Source organism: Agelaius phoeniceus, chromosome 15 (assembly GCF_051311805.1).
Source record: "Agelaius phoeniceus isolate bAgePho1 chromosome 15, bAgePho1.hap1, whole genome shotgun sequence".
In the NCBI taxonomy this organism is placed as follows: domain Eukaryota; kingdom Metazoa; phylum Chordata; class Aves; order Passeriformes; family Icteridae; genus Agelaius; species Agelaius phoeniceus.
In genome coordinates, this window is record NC_135279.1 from 6,698,364 (window position 1) to 6,722,015 (window position 23,652).

The 23,652-nt window shown below is 54.2% G+C and overlaps 1 protein-coding gene across 1 annotated transcript; it reads left to right on the forward strand.

The window, feature by feature from the left end:
* The first annotated feature begins 19,018 nt into the window (after window positions 1-19,018).
* ARSI (arylsulfatase family member I) lies at window positions 19,019-21,976 on the forward strand. The gene is made up of 2 exons (XM_054643092.2): window positions 19,019-19,511; window positions 20,569-21,976. The coding sequence occupies exons 1-2, from the start codon at window positions 19,192-19,194 to the stop codon at window positions 21,974-21,976; spliced, it is 1,728 nt and encodes a 575-aa protein (XP_054499067.2). The 5' UTR covers window positions 19,019-19,191.
* The last annotated feature ends 1,676 nt before the right edge of the window (window positions 21,977-23,652 follow it).

The window sequence follows — 23,652 nt, forward strand, 5'->3', positions numbered from 1 at the left end:
ACAGTGCTGAGTGGACTTTGAGCTGCTCGGAAGAACCACACTGGCGTTTGTGGGGCTTAAATAAGCAAAGGGGCAGGGGGAAGAAGCTGCTCCTGATGCAGAGCAGCTGCTGGAGAGGGGCCTGTGAGGGAGGGGCTGCCCCAGCAGCACCCCTCACCCCGTGCTGATGCTTTCCAGGAAAAATCTGGCTCCCATCACTTTGGCAGGGGTTTATTTTTGGAAGGTTTAATAATGTCCGTGGTGCGCCTGTCGCTCATTTGAAACACAGACCCTGCATTTGTATTCATAGGCAGGATTAAATATAAAACTGGCCTGGCTCCAGCTGGCTCCTGCACCAAACATCTTTGACACCAGCACAGTCCAAGGCTGTAAAGGCACGGTCCAGGTGGCAGTTTTACAGCTCCTGTAAATGAATCTCAGACCTGGACAGCCCTTTCTGGGGCTGACCTCCCCCTGCTCCAGTGGTCACTGCAGCCTGGTGTGAGTGTGGCCTCAGCACGCACCGTGATGGGGTGGCTGGACCACGAGCTGTCCCAGCACAGCTCTGGCTGCTCTGAGGTGACCTGAGGCACGACGTCTCAGCTGGTGGGCTGGTTTGTGGCCCTTCCTGGAGAGGAAAAGCCAGATGAAGCATCCCAGGGCAGAGAGGAGAGAAGGGTGTCTCCTGGGGAGGCTGTGGATGGGGCTGAGCGGACAGAGGCAGCCTGAGGGGGCTGTTCATGGCCTCTGAAAGTGAGGTTGGGTTCAGAGTGAGCCCCTGGAGCCCTAAAAGAGCTCTGTCTGCTGCAGGAATATGGATGAACAGCTTTGGACCTACTTCGACATGGTCTGGATTGGCTTTATACCTCCAGGAATTGCTCAGTTTGCTTTGTTTATTTAAATAAAAAAATCCCAAATCTGAACACTAACCCTGGTGTTTAGAGGAGCTGCTGCCCCGGGCTCAGGGTCTCTCCTGGGCAGCAAGACTGCCCAAACATCTTGAGACAAATGTCAAACTATTAATGGAGGCTTGTGTGGTGCAGGGAATTGCAAAAGCACTGTTTGGAGAGGTCTGGGCAGAGGGTGGGTGGGACATTAAGCACCGGGAGGGTGCCAGGTGACCAGATTAGCAAATCATCAAGATGCCAGCAGAGAGACAAAGGAGGGGAGCACATCCTGCTAACCTGCAGGGGTGGGACAAGGCAAGGAGACCCTCAGGTCAGGGAGGGCAGGAGAGGGAGCACAGCCCTGCAGGGTGGGGCTGGAGGTGTTCTGCCAGCCCGGCTTTTCCAGAGCCCTCTGACAGTTCTTTACAGGGTGCCCGGGGAAAGCAGCCCAGCATTTGGGGGCCAGGAATGCAGTTAGCCCCTCCTCTGCTGCATTTTCAGGCCTCCCCTGTTCTCCGTGGCTCATGCACTAGAAAGCATAAAGGGTTTGGCTTTGACCAACTTCAATAAAACCTGGAAGGGAGGAAGATAGATGGGCACAGATGGGAGGAAATGCTTTCACAAGAGACTGTTTGAGAAAGGCAAATAGAGGATTTTAGAGTTCTGAGCACCCAAATGGCTTGAAAAATTGACTCAATTTTCCCCCTGCCCCCACCAAGTATCTCCTCACTGATCTGCCATAGTTCAGGGTCACCTGAGTCCAAAGCTTCATTCCCTCAAACCACGAATACGCTCCACAAACCTCAGTGCAGGGCCTGGGAATAACACAACCCACTTGAATGAAGAAATCTGAAAAAAAATAATATGTGTGCTGCACCACAATTACAGGTAGAGAAGGTATTTGAGGTGGTTAGTAAACATGTCAAAAAATAAATACAGCTATTCAGTCAGCAAACAGCTGCATGATTATAACCAGGAAAATCTACCCCAGCCCAAAACCAGCTGAGACCCAACAACACGCGCTTATTAAGGAGTGGTATTTTATTTTGTGTGCACAGTTTTTGGAAGGAGGTTGAAAATATTTTGCCCACTCTTTATTTTAGGAAGGTGAAATGTCCCTGGTGGATTTCAAAAGCCAACCTCTTGGGTATGTGTTCTCCATGCCAAGACACTGAGTCACGAAGGGATCGGAGGAAGCTGTTGGAAGTCCAGACAGGATAAACCAGCTGTAATTGAGGAGCCAGCTCAGCTCAGTCTGCTAATAACCACACAGCCCTTCCCTGCCCTCAGCCTACAAGCTGAGGTCTTTGCTTGCTGCCACTTTCACAGGCTCCCTGGTTGTTGCTTGGGGTCAAACTTGTCCACACCTATTCCGTTCTGAATGACTGCTTGTGTCCCAGCCAAGCCTGGGGTCAGGGAGTGTGCCTGCAGGCTGGGGAGCTCTGTCCTTGTTGCGTTTTCCCCAGCAGGAGCTGACAGCCCCCAGGCACGTCTGCAGGACCCTTGGGCTTGCAGGGACACTGGATGCTCTCCAAGCTTCAGGTCTTTGTCCACCCTGGCACATCATGTGTGGTAGCAATGTGGGACACATCTCCTGTCACGCTCTTGCCTTTTGTTTGGTGCACATGGGGTTGTTGATGCCTGATGATGCTGAGGGCTTGCAGAATGAAGGGACTGTGATCCATGGGGATCACAAGGCAGGGTGGTACACAGCACGTGTGGGGTCTAGATGTGGGAAGGTCCCAGGCTGTTTGCCCAAGGAAGTTCCTGCCTCTGGCTGCTGGTGTTTACATCACGGCGATGGAGCAGGGACAAGAGGAAAGCTGCTCTGGTTGCTCCTCAGCTGCAGCAGCTCCTCACCTGACATATTTCATGGCTGCTGATGCCATCTAGAATGTGAGCTGCAGGCACGATGCTCCTGCCTTGGCTCCAGAGCAGGGTGGGATTGGTGGCCCAGGACAGGACCCTTTTGCCCCCAACAAGTCACTCTGATGTGTCTCGTGGGTCAGAGCATTGGCTAAAAGTGCAAGTCATGTTTAGAAGGAAAATCTTCATGGCCCACTTCAGAAGCTGAGCTGAATTTCCCTGCTAGGAGTGCCCTGTCAAAAGAGCTTAGAGCCCTCTGCCTCCTGGAAAAAGCCCTGGGAGCACCACCTGGGCTGAGCAGAGAAAGGAATGTGGAGGAGGTGGAGATGGGGCAGGACAAGGTGCAGGAGGTGGATGGAGATGAAAGGTGTTGAGGGACAGTGAGGAGAGAAGGTGGGAGCAGAGAGAGGCACAGGGGGAGCAGTGAAGGGACAGAGAAAGGGGTTCTTATTTGCAAGGGAAGGAAGATGAGTCAGGGGAGGGAGGTACGAAGCAAAGGAAAATCTGAGGAGGGCTGAGAAGCAGAGGAAATGATGAAATTAGCCTGTGGGGATTTGCTCAGTGGGGCCCCTGCTTGGGCAGCTCAGGGTGTGGAGGGGGTTGCCAGGTGCTGCTCGGCAGGGATTTGAGTCACAGCAGATCTCACCGTGCCAGGGCACCGTGCTGGCTGCAGCCAGGGAGCGCTGGGGGCAGGATTGTCTGTGACCAGTGCCACTGTCCTCTGCCCAGCCAGTGGGCTCGGGCTTTGCAAGGACAAGGAGCTGCTTTGGGAACAGTCTGACTCAGGAATCCCGTTTTATTCTTCCCCCCCCCCCTTTGTTTTGCTGTTCTCTCCCCCCTCCTCCTTTTTCTTTGTCTGCTAATGCACAGCAGATGGGAGGAAATGCCATTTTAAATGCCACAGCATCCTGATGAAATGCGATGGGTTATGGCAATCTCAGATGAATCATGGCATTGTTTTGTGCACAGGCCCTGCTGCCCTCGCTTGGGCAGCCTCAGCTTTCTCCCTCCAGCTTTGCAAGTACACTGAGGATCGTTCAGGCCTCCCCACCAGCCTGGTGGCAGGTGCCCTCCCCAGCCTGGGTGTCCAAGTCACATTCATTCATTTCAACAGCCGCATTTCTGGAGGCCAAACCAAGCCCATGACACTTTGCCAGTGGTGAAACCAGTGTTTAGTTTTGGAACATCTGCTCCACATTGCCTTTGGGGACTTCAGGGGTTATAAATGATACTCAGTTCTCATGTTAGGTTCAAAAGATTTTTGCACAGGGTGGAAGAACAAGATCAAGGGAGCCTGACCTGGTGAATCACAGCCCTCCCCAGCACCTCCAGCTTAGCCCTTGGCCCCTCTGGAAAGCTGTGTCCCCACATCTGCCTCCTGCTTGGCCCCACGGCCAGGAAGGACTCACAGAGCCAAACCTGAGGGCTGTGATGTGGCTGCTTGCTGTTGAGGCTTTGCTTGGGGTGATCAGATCATTTCCCCTAAGCTATGAGGCAGGCATCAAATAATATTGACTCACTCTCTGGCAGCTTGCTGCCAGATGAGAAGGAGCAGCTCAGAAGTGAAAAGAAAAATATTAAAATGTATATATATACCCATATCCCAACAGCTCCATCACTGGAACTCAGAATGACCCAGCCCTTTTAGTTTCAAACTAATTAACTGGGGGGAAAAAAGTCACCTCTGAGCCTGCGGAATATAAAGCAGTCTTTTAAATTTGGTAGCTGAAAGAACAGATTTGAGCACTCCAACGAGCAGAAGACGTGACATTAACATTTTGTTGCAATATGCTTAACAGCCTCGGTTGGAAGTGTCTCTGGCTGTGTCTCACTGCCTGTGTGTCTGCTGGCGTGGCAGATACTCAGTGCTGGCACTGAACATCAAGTAGCATTAGGCCATTTAATTTCTCATTTTTTGGGGGAGTAGATCCAACACACATGGATGCAGTGAGCAGAAGGGCTGTTGTTATTAACCAGCCCCCAGCCCAGCCCTGCTTTCCCGCAGGCTCCTGCTCTCCTTTGTAAGCCTATCTCTGTTAAAAGGCCTGGCAGCCTCGCCTGCAGCACGGCCAACACCAACAGCCACAACAGCTCTGCTGTGTTGATCCAGGACTCAGCAGCTCTACCTGGGAGGAGAGGGAAGGGGCTCTGTTTGCCTTCATGAAGCCAGGGATCTGGGGTATTATTTTTCTCCCATCGGGCATCCTTTGCTGCTCCAAAGGTGTGGGGCAGGAAAAGGGGAAGGAGGCAGCAGGGGGAGGCAGGGGCTGCTTGTGCCGGGGTCCTGATGTGGACCTGAGCTGTGGTTTGTGTCCTTCTAGCCTCCTGAGCTTCCTCAGCTCCATTCTGAGCAGAGAAAAACCCTTGCTCCTGGTTAAATGCCACAATATGAGACTGGGAAAGGAGGAACCACCCCTTGTTTTTCAGCAGTGAGCTGCCCCACTGCTGTGGCTGTATCCAAACTGCTTTGCCTCAGGACACTTGCCTCTTGCTTGTGCTCCCACCAGACCAGCAGCATTTGTCCCGTCAGCCTGGCAGTCTCTGTCCCACAGTCCCTGACCATAACCACCACCTGTGGCCAGCTGGTTAGCTCTGAATTCTCCCTGTGCAGAGTCTGGGAGGCTGGGAAAGAGAGGAAGGCTCGGCAGGATGGATCACCCAGGGGAGAATCACTGTGAGGAGCATCACAGTACAGCAGCATGGCCTACCACCCTCCCTGTGGCACCATCCTAGTGGGGCACAGCCATGTGCCAGCAGTGGGGATGCAGCAAACTGAAAACAGGGTTAAAAAGAGAGGAAAAAAAAGTAAGAATTTAGGCCTCTCTTTCTGAGGGTTTCTGCTTTGTACATTAGCATCCCTTCCTGGTCCCCTTGCGCCTGAATGTGGCTGCTGGGCACGAGAGAGCCCCATTAATGGGCTCTTGATGTGTGTTTATTTCGTTTAGCACATCCTGAGAGCCCTGGTGAGAGCCTCAGAGACGTTCATTACGCTGATTGCTTTCCCTGCTTATGAAGATGGAAAAAGCCACAGTGGTTAAAGGAGTGGAGTGGACAGATGCCAGATGCTTTAGTGCTCTGGGCAGTCATGGAGGGCTCCTTCCTTAGGAGTTTTGCCTCAGGAGGAGGAGAGTTGAGAAGAACATGGCTCCCCCAGGACCTGCACTCATTGACCAAGTGGCTCTGGGTTGAGGGGGGCCCCACAAGGGACATGGCACCCTGCAAGGGTCTACCCTGCTCTGGCAGGGCTCAGTCTGAAGACAGGGGAGACTTGTGTGAGCACATCCAGCATGAGCCTTGCCTCGTGTCAGAGTGCTGCCAGCCCTTCCTGATGCTTGTGGCATGAGCAGCCAGGGGTGGGCAGGGCAATGGTCCTGCTCACAGCATCCTCATCCTGTAAAAGTGTGAGTGCTGAGCCAGCCTGACTGGCTGCAGCCCAAACCCTCTGCCCCTGCCCAGCAGAGGCAGGCACACAAGGGTGGGTGGGTGACCCAGCACAGCCTCTGCTCTCTGCCTGCCCTCTGCCAGACAGGAAGGTGGGCAGGATGGAAAGCTCGTGCTCCTGAGACCCAAACCTGTCTGCTCCTGGGCTTCCCAGGTGAACTGTGAGGAACTTTGCTTCTGCTCAAGTGGGACACAACCCCACACTGGCTCCAAGCACATTCTCCAAATTGACGTAACTTTGATGTACCAGAAAAACTCAAGTTTAAGGCAGGAGAAACATGTATATGTGGGCTTGTGAAGAAGTAACATGTGGGGGGACCAGATTTGCACCTGCACTGATGGGGACAGCCAAGATGAACCTCTGTAGCAACATTAGTGCCTGTTCTCCCTGCCTTGCTGAGGGGGCAGCATGGCCAGAGATGCCATGTTTATCTGTGTGTGACAACAATATGCAGGAATTGCAAACAGATTTTTGCCTTATCTTGCTCGAGGGTTGTTGCAGTACAAGGATTTATTTTGGCTTTTCTGCCAAAAAATTGTATGCAGAGATTCCACCAAAGCACATCTATATATGTTTCTCTTGGGAACAGAAGAAAACCATTATCTGAAAAAGCCCTGCACTGTTATTAATCTCTGGAGCTTTATCCAAGTTTCATTAGGAATCTGGACATACTTGAAATGGCTTTCAGATAAAGCTGAATGAATCTCTCTCTGTCTCAGAGGCTGATGCAGCTTAATTTCCTAGCTGAGATTTGGGTGGGTTGGGAATTGGGTAGGAGATTTTCAGCCACCTAAACCGGGAAGGAGGGAGTGCCTTAAAGCAACCCAACCTGAATGACTTGCAGGCATTTTCCATGGCTTGCTGGAAGTGTGGGGTGAGCAGGGATGTCTTGGTAGAAGGAAGCTCTTCCTTGAACTTGAAATTGCCTTGGAGACTCCTGACTGATGGGGCAGGGGAGCTGGGAGAGCCAGTCCCCTGGGGGTGCACAGCCTCCCCTAATCCCTGGGAGCAAAAGGCCAAAGCAGGGATGCTGGAATAAGGAGGATGCTGAAGGCACTCCCCTGCCTTCCCTGGACCAGAGGTCCTGGACGTGGCCACCTCAAAGCCACAGCAAGCCTGCCAGCCCTTGTAAGCCACAAGAGGGTGACAAAGTGCCATCCTGTGCTGTGGTGGCCCAGGACAAACCCAGCGGCGTCCCGGGCTGGCAGAGGACAGTGATCCCCTTTGGAGGGCAACCAGAGAGTCTTGGAAAGTCCTTGATGAAGTCCTGGATGGAAGAGAGTGCTGGCTGGAAATGGGATGCTGGTACTGAGGAGCCGGGGACTTTTTATTCCACCTAGCTTTAGTTAGCATCACTTCTGGCATCAGCAAACCATCTTTGTTGCCAAAAGCAGGGGGGGAACTCCCCAAAATTGCTGTAGCAGACAAGGAGAGAAGCCTTGCCCTCGCTCCCCCTTGGTGGTCTAATGTGAAACCCATGTTTTATAGTAATTTTGGAAAAGCAGAGAGCTGCTCCATGTCTGTCTTTTGTGCTCATGGAGAGCTTGTGGCCAGCCAAACCTGCACCTTCCAGTGCTCCAAATGTGCCAGGGGCTCAGACACATGGATTGGTGGAGGAGCTGCCTGAACTCAGACAAGGTTGGGATGGAGGCAGCTTGGTGCCACTGGACAGGATGCTCCAGGAGCATCTGTGCCACCTGAGGGGATACTGAAAAGGGAAGATGCTCCTGTTCCTCTTCTTTCTGCTTGGGATGTCCCCAAGGTGCCAATGTGTGGTCACCCTGGACATGTCACCCCTCACAGGCCTTCTGTCCACGGCCGTGTACTGCTGGGTGTCTTTTGGCCCTGTGGAGACTGTTGCAGATCCCAATCCTTGTGGCCTTCCCTGGGGAGAACCAGTAGTCCCTTCTGCCTCTTCTCCCTCCCTCTGAGACAGTAGCATTGCCTGTGGTGTAGTGTGGTCAGGGACTGGAGAGCTTCCTGAAGGATGATCTTTGCTAAATTCTGCTTCCAGAAGGACAACCCGAGGCACTGTGCAAGACAGAAGATTGCAGTGCTCTGGGAGGTTTCCAAGGCCCAGTCTCACCCTCCCTATGTCCCAGGAGGCTGGGGCAGCGGGTGTGGGCTCAGCAGCATCTCCAGCCTGGAGCAGCAGCCCCAGCTCCCTTGCAGCTTCATCTGGGCTGGGATGGGAGAACCTGCAGTGCAGCAGACACCAGGGTGGCTCTGCCAACCTCTGATCTAATCTGGCTGCTCTGGGGAGCTGGGCAACACTTTCCCACAGAGTGTGGGCTCCTTTTACCCCTCCTGCTGCTGCAGGAGTGCACGTATGGATATGGTATATTGGGATGTATATTTGCAAATCCCCTCGCTCCTAACTGTTGTCTGTGCTGTTATTGGCAAAAAGGGGACAAAGGGGTGATTGCCCCCTCAGTGCTTTGGGAGGTGCACGTGTGGCAGGGACATGGGGTGATGTGAAGGAGGGTGTGTGCCTGGGTAACACAGGCTTTTCCTTGCAGCTGCAGCTTCTTCACTGAGTTTACACTCCAAGGAGATTCTTCTCTGTTCTCTTTAAATACTAGAAGTAATTAGAAGCTGCTTATGAGTAATTGCTTGGACTAAGGAGTCTGGTTTCATTTAAGTGGTTGGCATGAAACGCCTGATGGTTTGGTAGGGAAAAAAGAAAGACTCCTCTTTTAGGCTCCCAGGAGCTGCTATGGGGTTAAATCCCACCTTTCCTCACCCATCTGAGACTGTGAAGCCCCCCAAGAAGGAGGTGGGAGAAAACATTTTCTCCCTTGAGAAGGGTGGGGAAGGTGGAAGAGGGGCTGGTTATGCCAAAACTAACGGGGCCAGGGTTTTTCTGAGAGGAACAGCTGATCCCACGCTTACCTTCAGTCCCACAGCAACACACAGGAACATTTTCTGCCCCTCCCCAAGGCAGAACTGTGAAAGCCTAAAGCCAATGTTAACGACCGGCTTGCAACACGCTGGCTTTTACCGACCTCAGTGAAAATTGTGACAATAAATCTGCCTCAGGCTCCAGTCGTTAAGTTGTCCTCAATACCACAAAAATCCCTGCAGATTTGGTGTTTACTTTGGCCCTGCAGACGCTGTGCTCTGTTTCAGTGTTAATGGCAGGGGAGATTTTCGGGGCTTGGCCGCGGGTTTGGCCGAGCTCGGGGAGCGGATGGAGGGAGCGGGCTCCGCTCGGTGCCTTCAGCACATTTTATCAGCTTCCCCATCCGTGGGCAGATGAAACACTGCGAGTCAGGCGGGGTGAGAAGAGATTTCCCAACAGGGTAAGCAGGAGGCAGGAGGAGTGTGGGAACTGCAAGGGAGAGGAAGGTTTGGGACCTGGGGCTGGGGAAGGCTCTGTTCCCTTCTCCTGGCTGAGAGCTCGGGCTGAGGGGCAGCACCATGTGCGCGGCATCTCCTTGCACAAGGTCTGTATTTATCCCACTCCTCATGCTGGAGGCACATCCTGATGCATCCCAGAGACCATCCTGGGGATGTGATGCTGAGGAGCCGGACCAGGGCTGACCTGCGCAGCCGTTCCCACGTTATCCTCGCATCCCCGGGCTCTGGTCACCTAGCAACTGTGCATCAGATCGCACAGCAGCCTTAAAGAAATGGTGTTCAGCAGGACTGTGAACCCTGCCGGGCCCCACATCCGCATCCCCACTGCTGCAGCCTCGGCTCTGGCAGCTCTGCAGTTGCCAGCACACAGTCTGTCATGTGCTGCCAGGGCAGCTACATAATCCATGCTCATGCTTTCCCTTCCTGAATCCTCTCCATCATCCCGGATTTAAGCCAGTCCTGTGGCACCTGGTACACTGGGAGCTGCTGTCAGCATATTTGAGAATCAACTTCTCCCAGGGCGGGATCCCAACCCTGCCTTGACTTGGAGCTGCATCCCCTGTTTGCATTTAGCTTGGTGTTTAGGGGAGCTGAATATGGGTTATACCTTTCCATTTATAGTTTTAGCAAAGCATGATTGGATTTTGTTCCAGTCATTTTTTATCTTGACTAAAATGTCGGTTTTGAAGACCTATTATTAGCAATTTTTTGTATAGCTTCTGGATTACTGCAGATAATCATGAATCACCCTCTGCAGTATTGATATAGGTACTCAAAGCCTCCCAACAACCACCCTGTAAGTTATGCCTGTGATTACAAGCAGAAAACCCTCAATGGTAACAGGTGGGATTGGAATATGGGGATGGTGCTCCACATCCAATGTCTGCAGAGCACATTTCTCCAACAGAGCACATTTCTCCTCCTGTGTGTGGCAGGTGTCCTGGTACACATGCTGTGATTCAGCTCCAGCTCCCAGTTCCAGCCTGGGACTTTGCTTCCAGCCCCTTCCAATCCTTTCTCAACATTTGTCCTGCCGGGTGCCCATGTTGCCTTAGATGATCTCCCAGTGCTGGGTTTGGTGTTTTCTGTTGAGGAAACTGCATCTCTTTGCTTGATCTGGTGTTTTGACTGGTGCCTGGTGGGCAGCTGCCTACACTGGAGTGAACACAGCTCACCCTGACCCATGGCTCCAGGAGGAGGCTGCTCCAGGCCCCTCTGCTTTGGAATTAACTTATTTGCACCCATCATAAAATCTTAGAATCATTAAATTTGGAAAAGCCCTCTAAGATCATCATATCCAGCCATTAACTCAGAACTGGCATTTTCACTCCTAAGCCATGTCTCTAAGCACCAAATCTGTATGTTGTTTCAACACTTCCAGGGATGGTGATTCCACCACTTCCCTGGGCAGCCTGTTTCAATGCTTCACTACCCTTTCAGTGAAGAAATTTTTCTCAACATCCAACCTAAACCTCCCCTGGCAAAATCTCACCCTGCAGAGTTTGTCTGCAAATGCCATGTGCTGCCTCTGAGGAATCACTCCTGGAGTTTTCTGTTTGAGTAAAATACTCCAGTGTTCTCCTCAGTAAATTCAGCTGAGAGAAACTGGGTTTTATTCTCATTATTCTGCTCTGTTTCCCATTCAGGAGGGAGGAATACAAGCTCCAAAGTTTAATCCTAGATTTCTCTGCTGACAGAGCTCACTGCACAGCCAGGAAAGGAGGCTCTGCTTGGCTTTGGGCACGGCTGATACAGCACCATGGTTATCCTGGACCTCTTCTGTGCTAGTTTAAGGTCTATAGGGTGTCTGGGTTTAAATCGAACCTTCTGGTTTGACTCCTCTTGGGAAGCAATAGCAACAGCAAGGCTGCTGTGTTACAAACCCAGGGCGAAGGGAAACCCAGGGTGCTCGGTGTTCAAAGTTCCATTCCCTCATATTTTGCTTTCCACCCTGCTAAAATGTCTGTGGGCACCCTGGGCCTTCGAAGAAACTTCAAAGGAGGCAGCACACCCTCTTCTGTTAGCACTGAAGACTGATGAATAATAGAGTGGACCCACCCACTTGTACTTTAATCTGTCATGTTCTATGGAAATTAAGCCTTTCTTTTACAAGAAGGCAATTTGTGCTCTTGGCATCCTGGGTGAGAAAGAGCTCTCATCTCCTGCTGGATTATTGATACCCTTTGTATTAAGCAATGCAGTGTCTAATTGGGCTCTTTGCCTGTTCTGAACCACTCCCCAGACAGTGCTCAACAGCACAGAGACCTTTGGAAAGGGTGGGGGCAGGAGCTTCCAGCTCCTGTGCCCAGGGCTGGCTGCTGCCTGCAGGGATGGGTGGGCAGGGAGCAGCTGTGGGGTCTGGCTGGACCAGCGTGGTTGTGGACAGCCTTGATGTCAAACTCTTTGAAATGCCACTCCTGAGCTTTCTGACTCTCTCCTGCCAGGATGGAAAACAACCCTTGGTGCTGGGGAGCAGCAGCATCTCTGCTGAGGAAACTCGTCCTGGATAAACAGGGGGCTGTTTGCCCGAAGGGGGTCCAGGTGTGAGCCCTGCTGGCATGGGCAGGTGTGTTTTCCTTGTGCTGAAGTGGGGTTATAAACAAGCAGGGTGCTGAGGCCATGCTGCCCTGCCCTGCTGTGAGCTCAGCAGTGAGAAAGGGCTCCTTGTCTGGGGCAGGCACCTGAGCCAAGCCGGGGAGTGCTGGGCTTCACCCTGCTCGTGCTCCATGCCTTGGCTCGGGCAGCAGGCAGAGCTCTGGGTGGGCACCCTGCCCACCGTCCTTCGCATCTCCTGCCAGCCCAAACCCACTGCCTGCCTTTGAAGAGGCTGCACCTGAAAGGGGAGATGGAATTTCAGGGCAGGCAGGAGCCAGGAGGCTGCCCAGCCCTGGGGAGAGGATGGCTGGTCCCTTGCTCTGCTGTGGCTTGGGAGGAGAGCCAGGACCCTGGTGGGGTATCAGGAGGACATGGAGGGGCTGGGGCAGCTCCCATGGACCCAGGAGTTTGCTGAGTCCCTGCATACCTGATGGCCATGGCTGCTCCAGGAGGGAAGCCTGTTCAGGGGCTCCACCAAAGTGAGGTAGCAGTCTGGAATGGTTTTGGGATGGGAAGATGTTTGCCAGGCAGGTGCTGGGAAGAATTGCTCTTTCTTTCCCAGCCTGGGTGAGGCTGAAAGTGATGCCAGCATCTTGCATACTTTGAGGATTGAGGAGTTTTCTGTGTCTCCCATGATAAATCGTGTCAGGAATGAAGGTGGGGGAGTCCAAAATCAATAAGCTGGGGAAGCCAGTGTCAGGGTCACATGGCAGTGCTGCCAGAAACCAGCTATGCTAAATGCTTAAATCCTTCCTTCCGCTGCCTTGGGACCTTCTCTGCTTCAAAGAGAGCCCTTGGAGGCCAGGGAACTGCTGACTCTTTTTTTATACATTTTTTTAGCAAGGCTCAGTCCTTCTGGAAAAGGTGAGTGTGTTGGGGGCAAAGTCCACACCAGGAACCTGAGCCATGAGAGCCTGACAGGACCAGGCAATGCCCACGTGCTCTCAATCTTCCATCAAACACTGCCACACCTGGGCAGGTTCCCTATCTCCAGCCTATCCTGCCTGCAAAGCCAGAGTTGAGTTGCTTCCTGTCACCCACTCTGAAACCTGTGGGGGATCCACGTCTCCACTCATCCCTGGTTCACAGCAAAGGGAATTCTCCATCCAGACTGCCAAGCCACGGCGTGAGTCCTGGGGCTCTGCTGCACAGCTCCAGCGGGGAGCACCTCGCTTCAGGGACTGCTGGATTTTGGGCTGCAGAAGAGGAGGGAGAGCACCCAGGCGACGTGGAAAGCTTGCCATAAGGCATGGGAAGGAGGGAGCGGTGCCAAACCCATGGGCTCCTCTCCAGCTCTTCAAAGCAAGTCGTTAGAGAGAGGAGAGGAGAAGGCGGCGAGCTGCAGTTTCCCAGAGGGTGGAGAAAAGGCAAGGGAAAGAATATCATGTGAAGGAAGGGAAGCTGATGGACTGAAGTCTCCTGAATGAAAGAGAAGGAAGAAAACAAACATGAGCAGGAAGGCGTAGAAGTAATTTCACAGGAGGTTTTGCAGAATCATTGAGATGCATCATCACAGTGACCAAAAGCAGAAGAAAAATTCCTTATCCTAAGAGGAACTTTTCTTATTCAGGGTTTTTATTTCCTATTTTGCTGGTACTGCAGGACCTTGAGAGGAGGAAGGGGAACAGCAGTGTTTTGATGGGGAACAAACCCTGGCCAAGGCCAGCATGTGTTGTTGGAGGCTATGGTTTATGTTAGAAAAGACTCTAATACTCTGCTATGGCTTCCAAGTGCATTTTTGACGGTGATGATTATTTTCAACTGCTAAAATGGTGTGAAATACAGGCAGGGAATTGAAAAAAAAAGACCATTTGGCTTCAAGAAAAAAATCCAGAGCCCCTGTCAGAGGGACAGCTGATGCTCTCCTCTCTGCTCCATAACGTGCTGCCTTGGTGGCTTTGGCATCCTGTGCCACGGCTGCTGCTGCACCGCTCCTCGTCCTTTCAGCAGTGATCAGGGTTGCATAACCAGGAACTGATGCAGATTTGCTGTTTTCTCCAGCTCCCAGAGAGTGAATTATGGTGTGTTTAAAAACCTCTGAGTTTCCCCAACCCAAACCCAAACCCTGTAATCTGGTGGAGGTCTTGCCGCAGCGGTTGTCACTAGAAAATTGGTTTCTATCCACAGGGTCCATGTGGCCAGAGGCAGAGAGGTGCTGGGCTCTGTGTGGGAAAAATGAGGTCCTAGAGTGGGCAAAAGAATATGGAGGGCTGGTGGGGGAGGAGGCAGGGCCTGGCACTTCCTGGCAGAAATGCTGCTTGCCTGAAATGCACCGGGGAGCGAAAATCATCCTTGGGGATACCCCTGGGGGATAAGACCCTGGGGAGCAAAGAGTGCTCCTGACAGGGAGAAGACCAGGACAGAACCATTCATCAGGCTGAGGACATGATGTCCAGGACCACCTGGAGGCTCCCAAAGTCAGTGGAGAAGCACTCATCTCCAGCCCCATCCTCTCCTGGGCCTGGGACTGGTGATGCCTCCAGCCTCTTTCCTTCACCACAAATTACCTGGCCAACCCCTTCTGTCAGCCTTTTCCCCCCTTTCTAGACAAAACAACCTTTCCCCATTCCTGGGACTGCTCCCTTCTTCTCCAGACTTGCCTAGCCTCTTTCATCATGCCAATAAAAGAGTAAATGCATCACAGGCTGGCCAGGGAGAGTGGAAACCCTTAAACATCTAAGAGGCGAGAGCGACAAGAGGTGTTTTTGCGAGGCTCCCTGATGCCCTGTTAGGTCAAATGTCTTGCTCTGAAGCAGGAGAGAGGGGACTTATTAAAAACCTTTCATTTTTCTGATTTTTAAGGTCCTGTTTCAGCAGGCCGGAGGCCGAGGCGTGAGTGGGGCTGTCGGAGGGGAAGGGCAGCGAGCTGACGGCGTGCAAACAGATTGTGCAATATTTGCCTTGCACAGAGCTCCCATTGTAAAGCCTGGGAGTTCTGCTTCCAATAAATCCCCTGCCATAATGCCCCATTGATGGCAGGAGAAAGGCAGTATTGAGAGCTGAAACAGCTACGGCCTCAGGAAGGGTTAAAAAATAAAGAAAAGGGGGGGAAAAAAGTGAAAAAAAAAAAAAGAAAGATTTGAAGCTTAGTTTTAAACTTTGCTGTGTGGCCCTCGTGGCAGATCTCAGGCACGGAGAAATATGTGGAGCCTGTTTGCATAACCCCATTTGCAGCGAGCACTTTCGGAGCCAAAACGCAAGTGCGGCCGGAGCCGGGGGGCGGTGGGGAGAAAAAAGCAGGAAGGGCTGTGCTTATTTTCATTCTTGCCCCAGGCCACATAAAATTAATAATTAAAAAAAAAAGAAAAATGAATAATTAAATATTTGGTCAGAGAACCAGCTGTGCAAATGTGAGGAGCTGTGACAGCTGCAGGGACATGGAGGGATTTGGTCCAGGCATTGGTCAGGGTTTGATGCCCTGCAGGTCATGTTCCTGGGTGTAAAAGCACCAAAAAGGAGCAGTTTGGGCTTTGGCTGGTGACTTTACCCTGGTTTCTGAGTGATTCCTCAGCATGGGGAGCTTGGTTCCAGCTGGGAAGGGTCTGCAGGGAGCTGGAAGGGCTGGGCTGGGGTTCAGGGGGTGATGCTCTGCCCATAGAGCTGCTGCCAGCCCCACATCCAGCACCCAGCTCAGCTGATGGGCCTCCCCATCACCCTGAACTGGCAATGCCACTGCAGACCAGGCTGGGAGGGAGATTCAGTGTCTTGTGTCACAGCAGCTGGTGTGATGGGAGGAGCAGGGCTGTCCTTGCCAGGGCAGATGCGGGACCAAAGCAGGCAGGGTCTGCTGGCTGGCTCAGCCCTCACAGCTGGGCCGCCTGCCAGGGGAAATCTCCCCATTGTGCAACATGCTGGAGCTCTCCAAGGAAGCTCCTGGCACTTGAGACATCTCTGAGTGAGGCTGGACGAGTGACTGCCTTGAATTAAGAGAGGTTGAAGGGGTGCCTGCAGGCCCTGAGTACTTTTTCCATCCCTAGACCTTGTGATGCATTAATCACTCTCAGAGCAGCTGTGCAGACAGCTTAAATCGTCCTGACCCCAAAACTCCAGACTTGTCATTTCTTCCTCCTCCTCCCTGCTAGCCACTCCCTTCTTCTGCCTCCTGTCCTGATGTCAGTGGGGCTGGTTGGAGGGTGCCATTGCACCCCATTTCCTGGGATCTAGAGTGTATTCACTGCACCCCTTGCTGCTTTTCACCCTTTTGTCATTTCTTGGAGGAGCACTCAGAAGGTGTCCATGTGCTACTGAGACCCAGCCAGCTGTCCCTGAACCTTCTGAGCAGGGTCACTGCCAACAAATTCACTATTTATTCACCCTTTGGCTCTTGGAAAAGCTCCCTCAGCTGAGTTAACCCTGCTGTTTCCTCCCCAGACCTGGGGCCAGCTTGGACCCATCACTGATTTAACTGAGCCAGCTGCCCTGGCTGGCACAGAAGGTCCCCTGCCCCTGTCAGCATGTGCCCAGGTCCCTGCTGCCACCTCCTTCCCTCCTTCAATCCTCTGAGCTTTGGCCACTGACAGCAGCTGAAACTCAGGATGACTCTCCCAGCCTGTGCCTCCTCATCCTAAGGGTGTGAGCTGGATGTGACCCACCACAGGCTGTGGAGCAGCAAATCACACCCAGGAGGTGCTTGGCTCTGCTTTGCTCCTCAGAGGTGGGATCCAGCCCTGCTCCTCGTAGGTGGGCTCCAGACTCGTTCCTGTGGCCACACAGCCCTTCTGCTGCCCCTCCTGCTCCTCGCTCCTGCTCATCCCCTGGCCCCCAGCAGGACATAGTTTATCAGTGATCTTTGTTGCCTTGAACACAGTTTCTCTGCCATGTCTCAGGCCTGACATCTTCAATTTCCTCTCTCATCTGTAACACTCACCCAAGTGGACCATTATTTATTATTTGGGAAGAGCTCTGATTACAAGCCCTGGCAATAACTCTGGTTTGGGGTGTGTACAGAGCCATGTGTGCAGGAGAAGACAGGACCCAGGAGACTTTGGATCCCCCACCTCTATTTCCCTTCAGTCAGGTCCAGGTTTTTCCAGGAGGAGGATATTGTTCAAAACTAAAGGTGTTGGGGAAGAAAAGGGAGGCAAGTGGTGGGAAGGAGTGAGGGAAAGTGAGAAGAGAATTGGGTGGAAGAAATGAGAGATGAACCCCTGGGGATTAATCAAAGCTCACTGAAGGGCTCAGCCCAGCCCTTCTGAGCTGTCGAGTGAGCAGGGGTTCCTGCCAGCAGGGAAAAGCACAGAACACAGTGATCCATCCCTGCCTCCTGCTCTGTCCCCTGCACCCCTCCCTGTGCTCCTGCAAGCCCCTGAGCCCTGGCTGGAGCTGGTCCTGGTCCCTGTCCTTGACCCCATCCCCCGTGCCTGTGTCTAAAGCTAGGAGGGAGAAGCCCATCCTCCCTCTGCTGTTCCTGGGAGTCCCTGGGACTGAGGAGCCTGGTGATCCCTCCTCCCCACTCCTGCATGGTGTTTAGGGTCCTAGGGAGCAGGCTGGCGTGGGGCAGGGGGGACACCTGGGGGCTGGAGGGTCAGTGGAAGGACAGGGAGTGTGGGAGGAGCCCAGGGAGGGGACCCAGAGGAGGGGATCTGGGGAGGAGATGTGCAGGGAGCCATGGAGCCATCTGTCTCATCTGCTCTTCTCAGCCAGTTCTGAAGGCAGAGCCCTCCCAGCCCCCAGTGAGCTCCAGCACAGCCCTGCAGCTGTAAGGGCAGGTGGGGTGGCTGGGCTGGGGGCTCTTGGGCTGCCCAGTGTACTGGGACCCCTCAGGTCCCCATCACTTTGGGACTGCAAAGAGCGACAGGACTCAGCTCCCAGCTCTGACAGGGGGTTGTGCTAAAAATCCCCCTTCCTGGGCCATGTGCTTGGCTGGGAAAGTGGGGGACAAGATGCATACCAGGCACGAGGGCTCCCTGATGGATGCTGGCCCTGCAGAAGGAATTGCACAGGGCCATTGCTCATCTCTGCAAGGCACTGGCCCCTTGCCCCAGCACCCCAAGCTCAGATCAGTAGCCCTGCACTGGCAGAAGTCTCTGGTTCCCACCAAACCTTGCCCCTCTCATGTGACAATTGCCCTTTGCTGCCTCAGTTTCCCCACTTGGAAAATGTCTGCAGCAGCACCCACTCCTTAGTGCTCTGCAAGTCCCTGGATGGTTTTATTAACACTGGGTACGTTCAAACAAGTTTTTGCAGCTTCTCCTTGTTCAGGATTTCTTTGGATGATGATCCTGCCAGTTTGGGCAGCCGGCCCCAGCAATTCCTCCCAGACAGAGACCCAGCCCTTCCCACTGCCCTGCCGGGCTGGACGCTACGGGGGCTTCAGCTGAGCATCCCACCAGGGGCCCTGCTCCAAGCATCGGTGGCTCAGGGAATGCCACGCTTAGGAAGGATCCTGCATGCCCTGGGGCTTCCCAGCTTTTTGCTGGAGCCGCTGAGCTGGGAGGGGCCGAGCCGGCAGCTCCCCATAAACCTGGCGGCTCAGACAACTCCTGACAGATGTTGGGACCGTGCCTTGGAGCGGAGGCTGGGAAAAGGAGAGGGCGGCTCTTGCCCGGAGTGAGGAGGAGAGCTCGGCACCCCTGGCTTGAACTTTAGCACCCTCTTCCGCAGGAGTTTAACGAGGAGCCGGCTGGAGCCCGGGCAGGCGCAGGGCTGGAGCAGGCGAGGAGCCACAGAAACTTTGTCTGACGAGGATCTTGTGGAGCTCTTCATAAAGGGAGAAAGCCCCAGGAAGGCAGGAAGTGTTTGCAGCGCTCGGGACGCTGGTGAGCGGCCCCGGGCCGTGCGAGGAGCCCGTCCTGCCGTGCAGATGTGTGCGATTGGAGCAGCGCTGGGCCGATTTTCCTTTGACTGAAGGCGACCCAGCCCCGGCGGATTAAGCTCTTTGTGTGCACGCGAGTGTGCCTGGATGGAAGCTGCTCCCGCAAAACCGGCTGCGGGGCGTGCAGGGAGCATCCTCTAGGTCAGGGAGCCCTCCTGGAGCAGGGGGAGACCTCCTCCTCCTGTTTTCGTGGCTCTGGGGCGATGCTGGGACAGTAACACCCTTGGCAGGCAGCGCAGTGCGTCGGGATGGCCGTCTATGCCCTCACGGGCTTCTCACTCGTCAGCCTGCTCAGCTTTGGCTATTTGTCCTGGGACTGGATGAAGCCCAGTTTGGTGGCTGATGTGGCCACAGACCCCATGGAGAAATCACCGCCTCCCACCTTCACCAGGCCACCCCACATCATCTTCATTCTGACCGATGACCAGGGCTACCACGACATCGGCTATCACGGCTCAGATATCCAGACGCCGACGCTGGACAGGCTGGCAGCAGAGGGTGTGAAGCTGGAGAACTACTACATCCAGCCCATCTGCACCCCGTCCCGGAGCCAGCTGATAACTGGCAGGTAAGCCAGTGCCTGCTCACAGCCTGCTCATGTCCCCCTTTGGTCCCTTCTCTGAGGGGCTTAAGCCCACCTTGCTGCCAGAGTGATGCCCTGGTGTATTGGCAGAGGATGGAGATCCTCCAGCAGATCTGGATTCCTCTAGAAAGCTTCCTGGGTGAATAGTTGATTTCCACACAGGATAAAGAGTGGCACATGGCAAGAGCAAAAATGTGGATGCTGCTGGGTAATGGATGACACTTTGGGAGAGGGTGGTCTCTAGTCAGGAGGTGTTTGGTGCTGGGCAAGGAGCTGTGTCCCCAGGTAGTCCCTGACACGCTGGCCCTTGGAGATTTGCTGTGAGGCCCTTGGTCTGTGCTTTGCCTGCATGTGTGTTCAGTGCTGCACTGGCCAGCACAGACTGGATGTTGCTCCATAGCCCTCTCCCATGGCAGCACAGTCAGATGTCCCCTTATCCTGGGCCATTCTGCCTTCTAGGATAGGTGGGGCTTTCTCTGGAGCAGTTCTGCATGGTCAGCACTCCCTGTAGGAGGCAGATCCCACCAGACCCCCTCCTGCTGAGGAGTGGGCCCAAGGAGGTGCCTGTGGATGTGGTCACCTACTGCCTGGAGTGATGGAACTCACCACTGTCCAAGCAAAGGCCTCCCTTCTCTCCTGATGGTTCTTGAGGGGTCCCAGACATCTTTGTGGTGTGCAAAGCAGGGGAGGACAGAGATGGTGGGGACATTCGGGTGGGACATTATGAACCCACTTGCTTGTGCTGCCCAGCCCTGGCACAGCCCAGCCACCTCCCCAGGCTGGCAGCAGTGGGGACAAATGCTGGTGGCATTTTTGTGAGAGGTCTGCTGAGCCTCTGTCTGTGTTCTTTGCATCTACTTTTGGTACTTACAGACAGATGAGGAGCTCCCTGTCCCTGGCTGGAGCTTGCTTCATTGGGTTGGGTTGGATGACATGGAAATATGCATTTGTTTTGGGTTTCCAACACACAAAGTGCCATCACATCCTCACCCAGTGCTGCTCCTCATCCCCATTGCTTTCCTCTGGCTCTTCCTCCTGGCAGGTACCAGATCCACACAGGATTGCAGCACTCCATCATCCGCCCTCGGCAGCCCAACTGCCTGCCCCTGGACCAGGTCACCCTGCCGCAGAAGCTGCAGGAAGCCGGCTACTCCACGCACATGGTGGGCAAGTGGCACCTTGGCTTCTACAAGAAGGAGTGCCTGCCCACTCGCCGGGGCTTCGACACCTTCCTGGGCTCGCTGACAGGCAACGTGGATTACTACACCTACGACAACTGCGACGGGCCCGACGTCTGCGGCTATGACCTGCACGAGGGGGAGGACGTGGCGTGGGACCAGAGCGGGAAATATTCCACCTTCCTCTACGCCCAGCGAGTCAGCAAGATCCTGGCATCCCACAGCCCCAAGGAGCCCATCTTCATCTACGTGGCCTTCCAAGCGGTGCACACGCCCCTGCAGTCCCCCAAGGAGTACATCTACCGCTACCGCTCCATGGGCAACGTCGCCCGCCGCAAGTACGCGGCCATGGTGACCTGCATGGACGAGGCGGTGAAGAACATCACCTGGGCCCTCAAGAAGCATGGGTACTATGACAACAGTGTGATGGTGTTCTCCACGGACAACGGCGGGCAGACCTTCTCCGGGGGAAGCAACTGGCCGCTCCGGGGTCGCAAAGGGACGTACTGGGAAGGGGGAGTGCGGGGCATTGGTTTTGTCCACAGTCCCCTGATCAAGCGCAAGCGTCGGACAAGCTGGGCGCTGATTCACATTACAGACTGGTACCCTACTCTGGTGAGCCTGGCCAGGGGCAACCTGAGCAATGTCCAAGGCTTGGATGGCTATGATGTCTGGCCTGCTATCAGTGAGGGTAAGGAGTCGCCACGCACCGAAATCTTGCACAACATTGACCCCTTGTACAACCATGCCAAGTACGGCTCCTTGGAGGACGGCTTCGGCATCTGGAACACGGCTGTACAAGCTTCCATCAGGGTTGGGGAGTGGAAGCTCCTCACTGGCGACCCAGGGTACAGCGACTGGATACCCCCACAGACCCTGACCAACTTCCCAGGGAGCTGGTGGAACCTGGAGCGTCTCACCAATGGCCTGAGGAAGTCCGTGTGGCTCTTCAACATCACTGCTGACCCCTACGAGCGCTACGACCTCTCAGAGCAGCGCCCAGATGTGGTCAGGAGCCTCCTGATGAGGCTGGTGCACTACAACCGCACGGCCATCCCGGTGCGGTACCCTGCCGAGAACCCCCGCGCTCACCCAGACTTCAACGGCGGCGCCTGGGGGCCTTGGGCCACTGAGGATGAGGGGGAGGAGTGGGAAGGAGGCCGGGAGTCCCTGAAAAGCAGGAACAAGAAGAAGAAGAAGAAGTGCAAGATCTGCAAGCTGCGCTCCTTCTTCCGCAAGCTGAACACCAGGCTCATGTCCAACCGCATCTGACAGGACACTCCCCCAGCATCCACCCATCCTGGCCAGGGTGGAGCTCTGGACTGCAGTGCCATGGGCTGGGAGTGAGGGAGAAGGACAGGCAGGGAGGTGGCCAGTGCTCTCTTGCTCTCCCTTGCTCCAAGGTTCACTCCAAAACACTTCTCCTCCCTGGCCGGAGTGGTGGCCACAGGGAGCTCCTCCCAGTGGGTGAGGAAGGGTGATGTGGGCTCTGCTGCCATGCTTGGTGGTGGTGAATGACTGTGCTGAGCTGGGCTGGCCCTGCACAACTGCTTCCAAAGAGAGAGACCTTTCCTCAAGGATTCTGCAGCCAATCATAAGCTTTAAGTGTTGGCCATTGCAAGGGCAGGAGGAGGCACAGGGGGCTCTGCCTTCACGTGAACTATCGACATTTCCCTCTATTTGCTCCTGGCTTGCAGCCTGCTCCCAAGCAACTGCAACCTCTGCTCTTGCTCTGGGAACTTGAGGGCCTTCGCTAAACCCAAGACCACATTGCTTCTCTGTGGAGGGCTGGATTCCTGACAGATGTCAGACATGAGATCAACGTGGCTGGACTAAGTCATGCTGCTACAGTGACCTCATGTGGGGCTATGGCTTCTCCTCTCCACTGGCTTGGGGGGCCAGGAGCAGCCCTGATGAGGAGCTGTGGCCCATGGAGGCATGGTTGGATGTTCCCAGAGGACAAATGATTCTCTTTGGCCCCATATTTGGGAGGAAGGTTTGCCCCAGGCTATGGTGGTGGACTCTACATGGGTAGAGCAGAGCCTTTCATCCAAAATTTGTCTGGACACCCCCCTCATGTGCAAGCCTCTAGGCACCCCCGTTCTTCCCTATGAATCCTACACATCCAACCAGCCAACCACCCTGTCTGCCCCTTCCTAGTGCTGGAGCTGTCCCTGTCCCCACATCCCATTGCTGAACCTGGTGCAGAGAGAAGATCTCAAGAAGATCTCTGCAGAAGCTGATCTGCTGCTTTGTAGCTGCAGGACTTTTGAAGCCACGGCGGAGGATGGGGATGATGGGGCCGTCTCCCGCCTGCCAGCACCGCGCCACGTCCCCTCCTCGCAGATGGGCACTGCTCTTCCAGCAGCGCACGCGTGGGGAGGAAAACACCTCCCCATCATCCACTGCTGGGGGAGCCAGCCCAGGGATTGCCAGGGCCCAGGGAAGCCAGCAGAGCTCCGGGCCCAGGGAAGCCAGCAGAGCTCCCTGCTGGCCTTCAGCAGGGTGAGAGCGCGCATACGTGCGCTCACAGGAGAGCTGGCAAGGATGGAAGGGGGTAAATAGCTTTAAAATCGTTTTGGATGCATGGTGCATTTCCATTTACACAATGTGTTTTACATTTCTCCCCACAGGTTTCTCTTGGTGCAGCGTGTGTAGGCGAAGGCCCTGCTGTGAATTTTGAAAATAGTTATTTTTGTCTCTGGAAAATGAGGCCCGTTAGGACTTGTCAGCTCTTGGATGAGCAGTGTGGGCTTTCTATTTTTTTTCTTTTCCCCCCTCTCTTTCTCCCTTGCAAAATAACATTCATTTAAAATCTGTCATTGAAAGATGTGACAATTGGCAGCGTGCACACTGAATACCTTTCAGTGCTCTTTCAAGCCCTGTGTGTGAGAGAGGGATGAGGATGGGAAGAAAATGACATGTTTGTATTTTTTTTTCTTACTCTT